Genomic DNA, 16,330 nt, shown 5'->3' on the forward strand with positions numbered 1-16,330 from the left:
CAGGTAGACCACGCCCACTTAATGACTTGTACAGGTAGACCACGCCCACTTAATGACTCTTACAGGTAGACCACACCCACTTAACTCATTTGCTGCCCCCTCCTAAGTTTCCCGAGTTATTACAGTAGTCTCAGGCTGCCATGGCCCGAGTTTCCCGAGTTGGCAGCCATTTTGAGAAAAAAAGAATAATAGTTAGACCAAAAAGTAGCCACTTTAAGCTAGCTTCCCTTTTCAGGGCAAAGCTCAAACGCTTGTGATATCTTTTATGGCAGGCTCAAGACAGGCATGAAAGTGTTGAAAATCTGGACACATTGGACACAGAATGCCGGCAAAAAAGTAGCATAGCATGTAGCATAGCATGTAGCATAGCATGTAGCATAGCATGTAGCATAGCGTGTAGCATAGCATGTAGCATAGCGTGTAGCATAGCATGTAGCATAGCGTGTAGCATAGCATGTAGCATAGCATGTAGCCTGACAGGCAGTGTGTGTTAATGTCCTGGCAGGCTGCAGCGTTTCACCGCAGACTTCAGGGACCTGACCAGCTGGGTGACGGAGATGAAAGCTCTGATCAACGCCGACGAGCTGGCCAATGACGTGGCTGGAGCCGAAGCTCTACTGGACCGACACCAGGAGCACAAGGTGCACGCACACACACACACACACACATGCACACACACACACACACGCACACATGCACACATATATGAACGCACGCGCACACACATTATCTTTTTGACTCTTAGGGTTGTCACCATTATGACATTGTACAATGTAACATACATTAATGACCATTAATCGTCACTCAATGATTTAATTGTGTTTTTGTCGTTGACAATTACATTTCTGTTTGGCTTTTAGTCTTTGAAGTTGCACATGGCAGATTTGACACATAACCTAAATGTACAAAGAAATGACTGACACATCTGACAACTTTATACTTAGATAGATAGATAGATAGATAGATAGATAGATACCTTTATTATCCCAAGGGGGAAATTCAGTAAAAGAACACTTAGAAAAGAACATTAGAGAAGAAATAGACGATCTACGAGCTCACAACGCACCGCGTTGTGAGCTCGTAGATCGTCTATTTCCACTTTTTTTGAAAATGTTTGAACATCATATAACATATAAACCATAATTACGATTATGACAAAAAAAAACAGTTGTCAAATCATTGCGATTAGACGATGACCATGAGAGGGAGTGGGTTGTTGGCTGAAACAGTGGTAAATCAGCCAACAACCCTCCAATGGTAAATTGCTTTTCTACCACTTCTACCATATAAATGAAAGAAAACACAGTTGTAACTTGGAAATGTTACAACTGCAACACAACAGTGGGCGGGGTCCATCAGCCAACTCAAGGTTGTTGGCTGATTTACCACTGTTTTAAGCCAATCAAAGTCCAGTATCTGAACATGTGACCTTTGGGGTCAAGTGGCAGCATATGTAATAACTAGAAAAGAAAATTTTTAAGAAATTTTAAGTGTGCCTGCAGCTCGCTAAGTCTGTGCAACCTTGTGTAGCGGTTGGTGTTAGCATTAGCGTTACATTTTTTAACATTAGCATTTTTTGCATAAGCTTTAACATTATGGTTCCTCATATGACACCACCCACATATCTGTATGACAAACGGTTCACGAGAAAAAGGGTCACTTCCTGTTTGGTGAGGGGCACTTCCTGTTTGGCGAAATAGGCCCCAATTAAGGTTAAGGACTCTTAATCAAGTCATTTCACACCACCCACGCGTCTGCACGACAAACGGTTCACGAGATAAAACGCCACTTCCTGTTTGGTTAGGGGCACTTCCTGTTTGGCGAAATAGGCCCCAATTAAGGTTAAGGACTCTTAATCTTGTCATTTGACGCAACCCGCGCGTCTGTACGACAAACGGTTCACGAGATCAAGGGTCACTTCCTGTTTGGTGAGGGGCACTTCCTGTTTGGCAAAATAGGCCCCAATTAAGGTTAAGGACTCTTAATCTTGTCATTTGACGCAACCCGCGCGTCTGTACGACAAACAGTTCACGAGATCAAGGGTCACTTCCTGTTTGGTGAGGGGCACTTCCTGTTTGGCAAAATAGGCCCCAAATAAGGTTAAGGACTCTTAATCAAGTCATTTGATGCCATCCACGCGTCTGTACGACAAACGGTTCACGAGGTAAAGGGTCACTTCCTGTTTGGTGAGGGGCACTTCCTGTTTGGCGAAATAGTTCCCAATTAAGGTCAAGGACTCTTAATCAAGTCATATGAAACCATCCACGCATCTGTACGACAAACGGTTCATGAGATGTAGAGGCACTTCCTGTTTGGCGAAGGGCACTTCCTGTTACAGAGGGGGCGGGGCTTAATCAATTACAGCTCATCCCTATTGGCCGGAAAAAGACCAAAGTTGTGTGTGCATTTTAAAGTTTAAATCACGTTGCTAGGCAAAAGTATGGCAGAGTTATGTGGCGCCAAAGTTTCTGGGTTTTTCTGAGTCCCCCATTCAAAGTCAATGGGAGTTTTTGAGCGTAGTTTTTTACGAATTACGTTGCCATGGTAACGCGGATCGGAAAGAAAAGTAATAGCACACCATTCCCGGCCGAGCCGCACATTTTGATGTATATATTGCGGGGGTGGCGTAAATCTTGCGGCAGTTATTACGTGCCGAAATTTCCCCCATTCTAAGTCAATGGGGTTTTTTGCGTCGTTTTTTGCGAATTACGTCGCAATGGTAACGCGGATCGGAAAGAAAAGTAATAGCACCCCATTCCCGGCCGAGCCGCACGTTTTGATGTATATATTGCGGCGGTGGTGTAAATCGTGCCGAAATTTGCAAGAACATTAATTACTTACTTACTTACTTACTTACTTAAGTATGGCGGATTACAATAAGTGTTTTGCCATTGCGTTGCATGGCAGGCACACTTAATAATGTTGTGTGCATTCTGTGTGTATTCCATGAAGTGGATCCAACGTGTTGTGTTGTTGTTGTCCACCAGGGGGAGATAGACGCTCATGAGGACAGCTTCAGAGCCACTGATGAGGCTGGACAGGCTCTGCTCAACACCAACCACTATGCTTCTGATGAGGTGAAAGAAAAGGTAGGAATCACACCAGCAACCCTTTTGTTCACCGGCCGAGACTACGACGCCGGATTTCACCGGGGAGGTAGAGCCATGATTACCCATGGGTGTCCACATGCAAACTAGGGGTGGATATTGGGAAGAATCTCGCGATGCAATACGTATCACGATACTTGAGTCACGATGCAATAGTATCACGATATATTGTGAATCTTTGCGATACGATACTATTGCGATATATCAGCTTTAAAAGCTGATGACGCTGCTCTATTTTTGTTGTTTTCATCGTTCGCAGCCATTTTCTCGAGAGACCTCACTCACTGAACGGTGGCAAGGGGAAGTAGCTACTATAGTACAACGACATCTAGAGGCAGCGGAGTGTCAGGACCGGACTTCTTAGCCTGATACTTCAGTCCGCACATCACCACCCCCTGTTGGTGGGTGGTTTGTAGTGTGGACTGAAGCTGCACAAATTTTATTTTATTTCGAGCGCGCCTGAAGAGCGGGCGAATTGAATGGGCCAATCAGGGTTGTATGCTTGGGGCACGTGGTTTGGCTGCTCCGGTCCCAGCCCCCTCCAAACAGAGCTCTTGAGCTCACGTGAGACTCGCTCGTGGACTCTGATTGGTGTCCTCTGCCCACGTGAGAGTCTAGTGGACTCTGATTGGTCCGTGAAAACTGTCAAGGCGGAGTCAGACTCGACTCGTATTATTTTAATAAACGATGCAATAGTGTCGTTTCATCACGTTTTAATACCATTTTGCACTAACGTAAACATGCAGACATATAATATGTTATGAGAAATAACGTATTTTTGCAATGTCATGCCACGTCGCCGTCGCGTGTGTGTGTGTGTGTGTGTGTGTGTGTGTGACGTCAATAGGCTTTAGCCCGCCCACGCCGAAGTAGAATCTCCGTCCGTAATCTCAGACTCTCTCCCGAAGTGAGAACGTAGTGTGAGATGTCTGGCGCTCGCAGTCAGGCAACGGACTTCTACCATTGGTTCCTATGCATGGGAACATATTTTATTTTCCTCAAAGTATCGCGATACTACGGCCTGAAGTATCGATACGGTATTGGCAAATAAACTATTGCGACGTATTGCCATATCGATGGCAGATGTGCTCCGTTAACAAGACTAGGGCTGTAGCTCGTTATTGATAATGAGCACCTTATCGATCCTGCTTATTGAGCCGGTGGAAAGATATGTGAGACAACAAATTCAGAACATAACTGGTATCTTTTGCAACTGAGTTTGTGTCTGACCACCTTCTATGAAGATGACAATTGACTAGAGTAACAAATATCATCAAAAACAATCATTCATTAGGGCTCCATCCTTAAACAAGACAGTTCTCTGACGTTAACATCGTGAATGAGTTGAATGGAATGGAGGAATAGCACACAATGGAAGCACGACCTGCGGTGCTTGTTTACTGCTTCTATTAGACTACTCTCCCCTCTCCTGCTCTAGAAATAGTAAGCAAATTTACATTAAATTAATGATTAAATAGCAATTGTGCTTGTTAAAGTGTGAAGATTTTGAAACTTGGACGATGCATAGCCTATAGACAGCTTATAGACAGCTTATAGACAGCCTATAGACAGCTGTAGCTGTATGAGAGCAGGGGGACGCGGCCACCCGCTTCGGCGACGCGCAGACAGGGATTTATAGCGTTTTGCGTTTTCATGTGGGCAGAACATTTCTTCTACACAGGGCCGTGTGGAGGCATAGAGGGCCAACCTGGGGACGTGGAGGCATAGAGGGCCAACCTGGGGACGTGGAGGCATAGAGGGCCAACCTGGGGACGTGGAGGCATAGAGGGCCAACCTGGGGACGTGGAGGCATAGAGGGTCAACCTGGGGACGTGGAGGCATAGAGGGCCAACCTGGGGACGTGTGGAGGCATAGAGGGCCAACCTGGGGACGTGGAGGCATAGAGGGCCAACCTGGGGACGTGGAGGCATAGAGGGCCAACCTGGGGACGTGGAGGCATAGAGGGCCAACCTGGGGACGTGGAGGCATAGAGGGCCAACCTGGGGACGTGGAGGCATAGAGGGCCAACCTGGGGACGTGTGGAGGCATAGAGGGCCAACCTGGGGACGTGTGGAGGCATAGAGGGCCAACCTGGGGAGGTGGAATTCCTATTGGTGTAGATTAGGCCTCAGAGAATTAAAGAAACTCAAAGAGACTCCATTGAGTCTCCTCGGCCGGTCAGCAAACGATCGTCTCAGGAATGCGATAAAAACTAAATAATCTCCATGAACTCCAGGCTCCATAGGGTGAGTCATTGATAGAACCCCAGGGCTCTGTGCTCGGACCCCTGCTGTTTGAACCTGTGGATCTCCTATGTTCCATATGAATCACACAATGACTCTGTTTGCATTGACATGGCATCTTCTGTGTGTGTGTGTGTGTGTGTGTGTGTGTGTGTGTGTGTGTGTGTGTGTGTGTGTGTGTGTGTGTGTGTGTGTGTGTGTGTGTGTGTGTGTGTGTGTGTGTGTGTGTGCGCAGCTGGGGGTCCTCTCTGAAGAGAAGGAGTCTCTCCTAGAACTGTGGGAGCTTCGCAGACAGCAGTACGAGCAGTGCATGGACCTGCAGCTCTTCTACCGAGACACTGAACAGGTGGACAACTGGATGAGCAAACAGGAGGTAAACAACCATACTATACTATTCTGCCCTACAAAGGCAGAGTGCAGTAACTACGTTCCTGAATTTCACCAAAAAATTGGTTTAAAAGTATTACCACTATCTCAAGGCATTTAAGTGATATTACACTGATTGTATATCTGTTCTTGAGCTAATTGCTCATCCCCCAATATCATGAAGGCTAATTTGACCTTTGGGTGACACAAATAAGTCAGTGTGTCCGAAAACGTAGTTACTGCACTCTGCCTTTGTAGGATACTATAACCTCTAACCTCTATACTACATACTATAACCTCTATACTACATACTATAACCTCTATAACATAACATACTGTAGAGACACTGAACAGGTGGACAACTGGATGAGCAAACAGGAGGTAAACATAGATGACATGGTTGTTGTGTATTGTTGTGTTGTTGTGCAGGCCTTCCTCCTCAACGAGGATCTGGGAGACTCCCTGGACAGTGTTGAAGCTCTGCTGAAGAAACACGAGGACTTTGAGAAGTCACTCAGCGCCCAGGAGGAGAAGATCACCGTGAGTAGCAGTGGACCATTCATACGCTGAGACATTAATACTGCTTTTATATGCTGTTCTATTGGGAATGAGACATATTAATACTGATTTATATGTTGTTCTATTGGGAATGAGACATATTAATACTACTTTATATGCTGTTCTATTGGGAATGAGACATATTAATACTACTTTATATGTTGTTCTATTGGGAATGAGACATATTAATACTGCTTTATATGCTGTTCTATTGGGAATGAGACATATTAATACTACTTTATATACTGTTCTATTGGGAATGAGACATATTAATACTACTTTATATACTGTTCTATTGGGAATGAGACATATTAATACTACTTTATATACTGTTCTATTGGGACATGAGACATACTGCTTTATATTGGGAATGAGACATTAATAATACTTTATATGCTGTTCTATTGGGACATGAGACATACTGCTTTTATATGCTGTTCTATTGGGACATGAGACATACTGCTTTTATATGCTGTTCTATTGGGAATGAGACATATTAATACTACTTTATATGCTGTTCTATTGGGAATGAGACATTAATAATTAAGTGTGCCTGCCATGCAAAGCAATGGCCAAACACTTATTGTAATCCGCCATACTTAATGATAATCACGCCACAAATTTGGAGCCGTAATAACTGCCGCACAATTTACGCCACCGCCGCAATATATACATCAAAACGTGCGGCTCGGCCGGGAATGGTGTGCTATTACTTTTCTTTCCGGGAATGGTGTGCTATTACTTTTCTTTCCGATCCGCGTTACCATTGCGACGTAATTCGCAAAAAACGACGCCAAAAAACCCCATTCACTTAGAATGGGGGAAATTTCGGCACGTAATAACTGCCGCACGATTTACGCCACCCCCGCAATATATACATCAAAATGTGCGGCTCGGCCGGGAATGGTGTGCTATTACTTTTCTTTCCGATCCGCGATACGATTGCGATGTAATTCGCAAAAAACGACGCCCAAAAACCCCATTGACTTAGAATGGGGGACTCTGAAAAAAAACTAGAAACTTTGGCGCCACATAACTCTGCCATACTTTTGCCTAGCAACGTGATTTAAACTTTAAAATGCACACACAACTTTGGTCTTTTTCCAGCCAATAGGGATGAGCTGTAATTGATTAAGCCCCGCCCCCACTATAACAGGAAGTGCCCTTTGCCAAACAGGAAGTGCCTCTACATCTCATGAACCGTTTATCGTACAGACTCGCGGCTGGTGTCATAATTGTTTTTTTCTCAATTTTTTTTTTATTCTCAAAATTTTTTTTTCTCAAATTTTTTTTTCTCAAATTTTTTTTTCTCAAATTTTTTTTTCTCAAATTTTTTTTTCAAATTTTTTTTTCTCAATTTTTTTTCTCAAAAATTTTTTTTTCTCAAAAAATTTTTTTTTTCTAAATTTTTTTTTTCTCAAAAATTTCTTTTTCTCAATTTTTTTTTTCTAAATTTTTTTTTCTCAAATTTTTTTTCTCAAAATTTTTTTTTCTCAAAAAACTTTTTTCTCAAAAATTTTTTTTTCTCAAATTTTTTTTTTCTCAAACATTTTTTTTTCTCAAAAAATTTTTTTCTCAATTTTTTTTTTCTCAAAATTTTTTTTCTCAATTATTTTTTCCTCAACATTTTTTTTTCTCAAAATTCTTTTTTCTCAAAAAGTTTTTTTTCTCAATTTTTTTTTCTCTCAATTTCTTTTTTCTCTCACACAAGGTTGCACAGACTTAGCGAGCTGCAGGCACACTTAAAATTTCTTAGAAATTTTCTTTTCTAGTACTTTATATGCTGTTCTATTGGGAATGAGACATATTAATACTACTTTATATACTGTTCTATTGGGAATGAGACATTAATACTGCTTTATATACTGTTCTATTGGGACATGAGACATATTAATACTGCTTTATATGCTGTTCTATTGGGAATGAGACATTAATAATACTTTATATGCTGTTCTATTGGGAATGAGACATATTAATACTGCTTTATATGTACTGAGATGTCAGATACTAGTAATACTACTTTATATGCTGTTCTATTGGGAATGAGACATATTAATACTACTTTATATGCTGTTCTATTGGGAATGAGACATATTAATACTGCTTTTATATACGGTCATATACTGAGATGTCAGATCTACTTTATATGCTGTTCTATTGGGACATGAGATGTCAAATACTTGAAATACTTGGCATATTAACAGATACTATACTGCACTTTTATATTGGGATATGAGATACATATTAATGACATGAGATGTCAAATGCTTACATTTACATGTGGATGATTGTGATCTCTCTCTCTCTCTCTCTCTCTCTCTCTCTCTCCCTCCCTCCCTCCCTCCCTCCATCTCTCTCTCTCTCTCTCTCTCTCTCTCTCTCTCTCTCTCTCTCTCTCTCCCCCCCCCCCCTCCCCCCAGGCCTTGGATGAGTTTGCCACCAAACTGATCCAGAACAACCACTATGCCAAGGAGGACGTCGCTACACGCAGAGATGCTGTGAGTAATACTCTGTTGAATGGTACATGTACTCTAAGTACTGTTAATACTCTGTTGAATGGTACATCTGGTGTTTCCGCTGTTGTATTCTTGTTAAATCTTACCGTATATAAATGATATTTGACAGCTACTTAGTCGTCGTAACGCGCTGCACCAGCGCGCTCAGATATTATACTGTATATAAATTATGTATGTATATTATACGGTATTTAAGTGTGTGTGTGTGTATGTATATATTTGACAGCTGCTGAGTCGTCGTAACGCGCTGCACCAGCGCGCTCAGAGCCGGCGTGCGGCTCTAGAGGACTCCTTCCACCTGCAGCAGTTCTTCAGAGACTCTGATGAGCTGAAGAGCTGGATCAACGAGAAGATGAAGACTGCCACGGATGAGGCCTACAAGGTCAGCACCTGTTTATGGTTATGTTATGGTGATAAAGATACATACTGTTTATGGTTATGTTATGGTGATAAAGATACATACTGTTTATGGTTATGTTATGGTGATAAAGATACATACTGTTTATGGTTATGTTATGGTGATAAAGATACATACTGTGGATTTTGTCGTAAAAAGATGTATTTTGGCGGTGCCTTGATGTCGTCGTTATGACTGATTTTACACTCGGTTGCATGCTGAAAATAGCAGATCTACAAGCTCATGCCGCGTTGTGAACTTGTAGATCTGCTATTTTCAGAGCACAACACCCGAGCGCAAACCAAACAATTAAATGACTTGTCTCTTAGTTCTACTGGATCTCTTCTCCGCTAGTCTTAGTTCTACTGGATCTCTTCTCCACTAGTCTTAGTTCTACTGGATCTCTTCTCCACTAGTCTTAGTTCTACTGGATCTCTTCTCCGCTAGTCTTAGTTCTACTGGATCTCTTCTCCACTAGTCTTAGTTCTACTGGATCTCTTCTCCACTAGTCTTAGTTATACTGGATCTCTTCTCTACTAGTCTTAGTTCTACTGGATCTCTTCTCCGCTAGTCTTAGTTCTACTGGATCTCTTCTCCGCTAGTCTTAAGTTCTACTGGATCTCTTCTCCGCTAGTCTTAGTTCTACTGGATCTCTTCTCCACTAGTCTTAGTTCTACTGGATCTCTTCTCCGCTAGTCTTAGTTCTACTGGATCTCTTCTCCACTAGTCTTAGTTCTACTGGATCTCTTCTCTACTAGTCTTATTTCTACTGGATCTCTTCTCTACTAGTCTTAGTTATACTGGATCTCTTCTCTACTAGTCTTAGTTCTACTGGATCTCTTCTCCGCTAGTCTTAGTTCTACTGGATCTCTTCTCTGCTAGTCTTAGTTCTACTGGATTTCTTCTCTACTAGTCTTAGTTCTACTGGATCTCTTCTCCACTAGTCTTAGTTCTACTGGATCTCTTCTCCGCTAGTCTTAGTTCTACTGGATCTCTTCTCCACTAGTCTTAGTTCTACTGGATCTCTTCTCCGCTAGTCTTAGTTCTACTGGATCTCTTCTCCACTAGTCTTAGTTCTACTGGATCTCTTCTCCACTAGTCTTAGTTCTACTGGATCTCTTCTCTACTAGTCTTAGTTCTACTGGATCTCTTCTCCACTAGTCTTAGTTCTACTGGATCTCTTCTCCACTAGTCTTAGTTCTACTGGATCTCTTCTCCACTAGTCTTAGTTCTCCTCTAGTCTTAGTTCTACTGGATCCACTAGTCTTAGTTCTACTATGACTTGTCTCTTAGTTCTACTGGATCTCGTCTCTACTAGTCTTAGTTCTACTGGATCTCTTCTCTACTAGTCTTAGTTCTACTGGATCTCTTCTCTACTAGTCTTAGTTCTCCTCTAGTCTTAGTTCTACTGGATCCACTAGTCTTAGTTCTACTATGACTTGTCTCTTAGTTCTACTGGATCTCTTCTCCACTAGTCTTAGTTCTACTGGATCTCTTCTCTACTAGTCTTAGTTCTACTGGATCTCTTCTCTACTAGTCTTAGTTCTACTGGATCTCTTCTCTACTAGTCTTAGTTCTCCTCTAGTCTTAGTTCTACTGGATCCACTAGTCTTAGTTCTACTGGATCTCTTCTCCGCTAGTCTTAGTTCTACTGGATCTCTTCTCTACTAGTCTTAGTTCTACTGGATCTCTTCTCTACTAGTCTTAGTTCTCCTCTAGTCTTAGTTCTACTGGATCCACTAGTCTTAGTTCTACTGGATCTCTTCTCCACTAGTCTTAGTTCTACTGGATCTCTGTTTTTTGTTTGTTGAGCATATTGTCAATATATTTAGTCTTAGTTTTAGTGATCATAAATCATCATAAATAAGTGTTATTTTCCCTCCAGGGTAAATAAGTGTTATCTTCCCTCCAGGGTAAATAAGTGTTATCTTCCCTCCAGGACCCGTCCAACCTCCAGGGGAAGGTCCAGAAGCACCAGGCCTTCGAGGCGGAGCTCTCAGCCAATCAGAGTCGTATCGACGCCCTGCAGAAGTCTGGTCAGGAGTTGGTGGACGGTCAGCACTACGCCTCGGCAGAGGTTTCTGAACGCATGGAGGAAGTCAGCTCTCTGTGGAAGAGACTGTTAGAGGCTACTGAACTGAAAGGTACTGATACTACTACTACTGCTGCTACTATTAATACTACTACTAGTAGTACTATTACTACTACTACTACTACTACTACTACTACTACTACTACTAGGAATAGTAGTACTACTGCTACTATTACTAGGACTAGTAGTAGTACTACTACTACTACTACTACTACTGCTACTGCTACTACTACTACTACTATTACTACTACTGCTACTGCTACTGCTACTACTACTACTACTACTACTATTACTACTACTACTACTATTACTACTATAGGAGGTCAGCTCTCTGTGGAAGAGACTGTTAGAGGCTACTGAACTGAAAAGTATTATAATACTACTACTACTACTACTACTAGTAGTAGCAGTGGAAAAGTTACCCTAGAAGTCTACAAATATATTTAACTCATATAACATTGAATGACAGACAGAACACAGTCTATGATAGATATTTAACTCATATAACATTGAATGACAGATAGATAGAACACAGTACTATGATAGATATTTAACTCATATAACATTGAATGACAGACAGACAGAACACAGTACTATGATAGATATTTAACTCATATAACATTGAATGACAGACAGACAGAACACAGTACTATGATAGATATTTAACTCGTAACATTGAATGACAGACAGATAGCACACAGTACTATGATAGGTATTTAACTCGTAACATTGAATGACAGATAGAACACAGTTCTATGATAGATATTTTAACTCATATAACATTGAATGACAGACAGACAGAACACAGTACTGTGATAGATATTTAACTCATATAACATTGAATGACAGACGGACAGAACACAGTACTATGATAGATATTTAACTCGTATAACATTGAATGACAGACAGACAGAACACAGTACTATGATAGATATTTAACTCATATAACATTGAATGACAGACAGATAGAACACAGTACTATGATAGATATTTAACTCATATAACATTGAATGACAGACAGACAGAACACAGTACTATGATATATATTTAACTCATATAACATTGAATGACAGACAGACAGAATAGATATTTAACTCATATAACATTGAATGACAGATAGATAGAACACAGTACTATGATAGATATTTAACTCATATAACATTGAATGACAGACAGACAGAACACAGTACTATGATAGATATTTAACTCATAACATTGAATGGCAGACAGACAGAACACAGTACTATGATAGATATTTAACTCATATAACATTGAATGACAGACAGACAGACAGACAGAACACAGTACTATGATAGATATTTAACTCATATAACATCGAATGACAGACAGACAGAACACAGTACTATGATAGATATTTAACTCATATAACATAGAATGACAGACAGATAGAACACAGTACTATGATAGATATTTAACTCATATAACATTGAATGACAGACAGACAGAACACAGTACTATGATAGATATTTAACTCATATAACATTGAATGACAGACAGACAGAACACAGTACTATGATATATATTTAACTCATATAACATTGAATGACAGACAGATAGAACACAGTACTATGATAGATATTTAACTCATATAACATTGAATGACAGACAGACAGAACACAATACTATGATAGATATTTAACTCATATAACATTGAATGACAGACAGACAGAACACAGTACTATGATAGATATTTAACTCATATAACATTGAACGACAGACAGATAGAACACAGTACTATGATAGCATCAGCATCATTGTAACTTCCTGTTGACCTCTGACCTTTAGGCATCAGCAGCATTAGCCACTTCCCAATCCAAGGGATTTACACTACAACGTGCGCATTTTAAGGGCGATGACGTCACTGGGCCGCGCCGAGTGCTGTCCCGTTTCGTAGACCGCATTTAACCTACCTTGTGCACTGCTTTCTCCTCTTTTTGAAGCGTACAGCCGATGGTCACTTCAAGCACTTTGTTGGATAGCCGAATCCCACAATGCAACGCGGCGCCTCCACAATTCAACCCGAATCAAAACGAAAACAACGGAGTTTGAGCATCGCATTAAAAGAGCTCCTACTGCCCGCCTCGGTTCGACTCATGCTGGTTCTCAATTCTCCTCGAACGTTGCGACGATATTTTAGAATAGGCTGTGTCATGGTGAATTATGAAAAAATACTATCCTAAAATGTCTAAAAAGTTAATTCCCCGTCTCAAAAAAATAAGTTTAGGGGCGTTTAATACGGTTTCAAATGGTTTAAAAGTACAGCGGAGGGGGGGGGAAAAATGGCAGACGATTGTTTTTTTTTGCGTCTGGAAGTTCTCGGCTCTGCACTTGGCAGTGCAGTCCCATTTCACAGGCAAAATGTGCACTTCACAGGACAAGCCCTACACTACACTAGCCCTACACTAGCTAGGGCTACAATACACTAGCCCTACCCTAGCTAGGGCTACACTAGCTAGGACTACACTACACTAGCCCTACCCTAGCTAGGGCTACACTACGAAGGGCGCACACTCTGGATTGAGAAGCGGCTGTTGTAACTTTGTTGACCTGTGACCTCCTGTTGACCTCTGACCTCCAGGCATCAAGCTGCGCGAGGCCAACCAGCAGCAGCAGTTCAACAGGAACGTGGAGGACATCGAGCTGTGGCTCTACGAGGTCGAAGGTCACCTGGCCTCTGACGACTACGGCAAGGATCTGACCAGCGTTCAGAACCTGCAGAAGAAACACGCTCTGCTGGAGGCTGATGTAGCTGCTCACCAGGTATGACCTCTGACCCTTAACTGTTTGACTGCTACGGACGTTCCCGTTCGCCTCAATTCTCTCCTTGTTGATGTCCGTAAGCTGATGAGGGGTCGCGCCGCCGTGTACTGTAATCACATCGCCCGCAGTGATGGTCTTAAAAATCCCTTATGCGTTAACATCAACGGAGACCAATTCTCTTCCGTGTTGATTTCTCTGGCCCTGAGGCTCTGTGGCCAGAGACTGCTCTCAATGGATGGCAACACATAACGGCCAAATTCACATTAATTCTTGCATCACGCCGCCCTCTGCTGCCAAAGTCTATGTTGCACAATAAAAATAAATAAAAATAATAATAAATAAATAAATGTCTATCTATCTACAGCGCGGCACTCGGTGCCGTGCTGTGAGCTTGTAGATCTGCTATTTTTCACTGGTTAAAGCATTCAATAATCCTAGGCCTAAATGGGTTAATCCTAACGATGTGTTCTCTTCTCCTCAGGACCGTATCGATGGCATCACCATCCAGGAGTAATGATTCATCATGTGTTCTTCTCTCCTCAGGACCGCATCGATGGCATCACCATCCAGGCGCGTCAGTTCCAGGAGGCGGGCCACTTCGATGCTGACAACATCAAGAAGAAGCAGGAAGCTCTGGTGGTTCGCTACGAGGCGCTCAGGGAGCCCATGGCGGCGCGCAAGCAGAAGCTCTCCGACTCACTGCGTCTGCAGCAGCTCTTCAGAGACGTGGAGGATGAGGAGACCTGGATCCGTGAGAAGGAGCCCATCGCTGCTTCTACCAACAGAGGTAAATACACCCATATATATATATATATATATATATATACACACACACACATCTACATTCTCTATGTACCCTATACACCTAGATAAGAGCCCATTGCTGCTTCTACCAACAGAGGTGAATACACCTACTGTATATATATATATATATATATGTATGTATGTATGTATGTATGTATGTGTATATATATATATATATATATATATATATATATATATATATATATATATATATATATATATATACAGGCATTGACACTAAGGCTTGCCCACCTGCCCCCGGCAGGTAAATAAAACTTTAGGGCAGGTGAAGTTTGCTTTCAGGTTGCCCGACCGGGCAAGTGCTCATTTGAGAGGGGACGCAACTGTCTATAAACACAACACCAGATATCTGTCTAAACACCTGAACGTGGCCAGAGAGCTCTGTCCTCTGGTCTATGGAATGTAAAATAAGAACACTATTTACCTATAATGTGCTGTTTTCACTGTTGCTACACTTAAAAATATAAAATAGGAGTCATATTCAATAATATCTATGTAGGTATTTGGATGAAAAAATTAGTTATGACTGTTTTTATCGCACAGCCCCACAAAGTAAAACAAAATAGGAGTTAAATTGAACAGTAATTACGGTACATTTTTACCTATCATTTTATAATAGACAATTTACTTTTCGGGCAAGTGGGCATTACCTTTGGGCAAGTAGAACATGACCTGTACTTGCCCGACGGGCAAGTGCCTCTGAGACCTTAGTGTCAACCCCTGTATATATATATATATATATATACACACACACACACATACATACATACATATATATATGTGTATATATATATATATACACATCTACATTCTCTATGTACACCTAGAGAAGAGCCCATCACTGCTTCTACTAACAGAGGTGAATACACCTACTGTATATATATATATATATCAGTGGCGATGGGTGCCCCAAGGGACCGGGCCTTCGGGGACCCCTCGCGACCCCCCCTCGTGCGCACCTATGGTGCGCACACCCGCGCGTGAATGTTAGGCCTTTTTTTCCTCCTTTTTCCCCTTCTTTTTTTGACAAAACTTATCACTGAACAGCCGACTGTGTAGCCTACAAGGCAAGCACGATGGATAAACTTAATTAGCACATACACACATACTACAAACATGTAGTACAGACTCCCAAACCAAGACATGCAAACCAATGCCATATTTGCGCTAATAAGGATTAAATAGATGTGCGCTGCCAGAGCCACACAAGACAGAACCATGTAACAGCAGTTTTTACCACACACACACACGCACACACATAGTACTACAAACATTGTACAGACTCCCAAACCAAGACTTCCAAGCCAATGCCATATTTGCGCTATTAAGGATTAAATAGATGTGCGCTGACTGCGCTCACTGCACTACCAGAGCCACACACGACACAACCAGGGGCGTCACAAAAGGGGAGGGGGGAGTGGGACTGGGTTACTAGGGCCCAAGGT

The 16,330-nt window shown here is 41.8% G+C and overlaps 1 protein-coding gene across 2 annotated transcripts in view; it reads left to right on the forward strand.

The window, feature by feature from the left end:
* The window catches only part of sptan1 (spectrin alpha, non-erythrocytic 1), a 155,515-nt gene that overhangs the window by 49,790 nt on the left and 89,395 nt on the right, over positions 1–16,330 (forward strand). For both annotated transcript variants that reach the window (XM_080743101.1, XM_080743102.1), the window contains exons 8-16: positions 506–641; positions 2,988–3,089; positions 5,586–5,723; positions 6,146–6,256; positions 8,695–8,772; positions 9,017–9,172; positions 11,127–11,331; positions 13,879–14,060; positions 14,604–14,847. In XM_080743101.1, the coding sequence (XP_080599227.1) occupies positions 506–641; positions 2,988–3,089; positions 5,586–5,723; positions 6,146–6,256; positions 8,695–8,772; positions 9,017–9,172; positions 11,127–11,331; positions 13,879–14,060; positions 14,604–14,847 (1,352 nt within the window). The remainder of the gene's footprint in view (positions 1–505; positions 642–2,987; positions 3,090–5,585; positions 5,724–6,145; positions 6,257–8,694; positions 8,773–9,016; positions 9,173–11,126; positions 11,332–13,878; positions 14,061–14,603; positions 14,848–16,330) is intronic.

This window comes from Nannobrachium achirus (genome assembly GCF_963921795.1).
Source record: "Nannobrachium achirus genome assembly, chromosome: 15".
NCBI lineage: Eukaryota > Metazoa > Chordata > Actinopteri > Myctophiformes > Myctophidae > Nannobrachium > Nannobrachium achirus.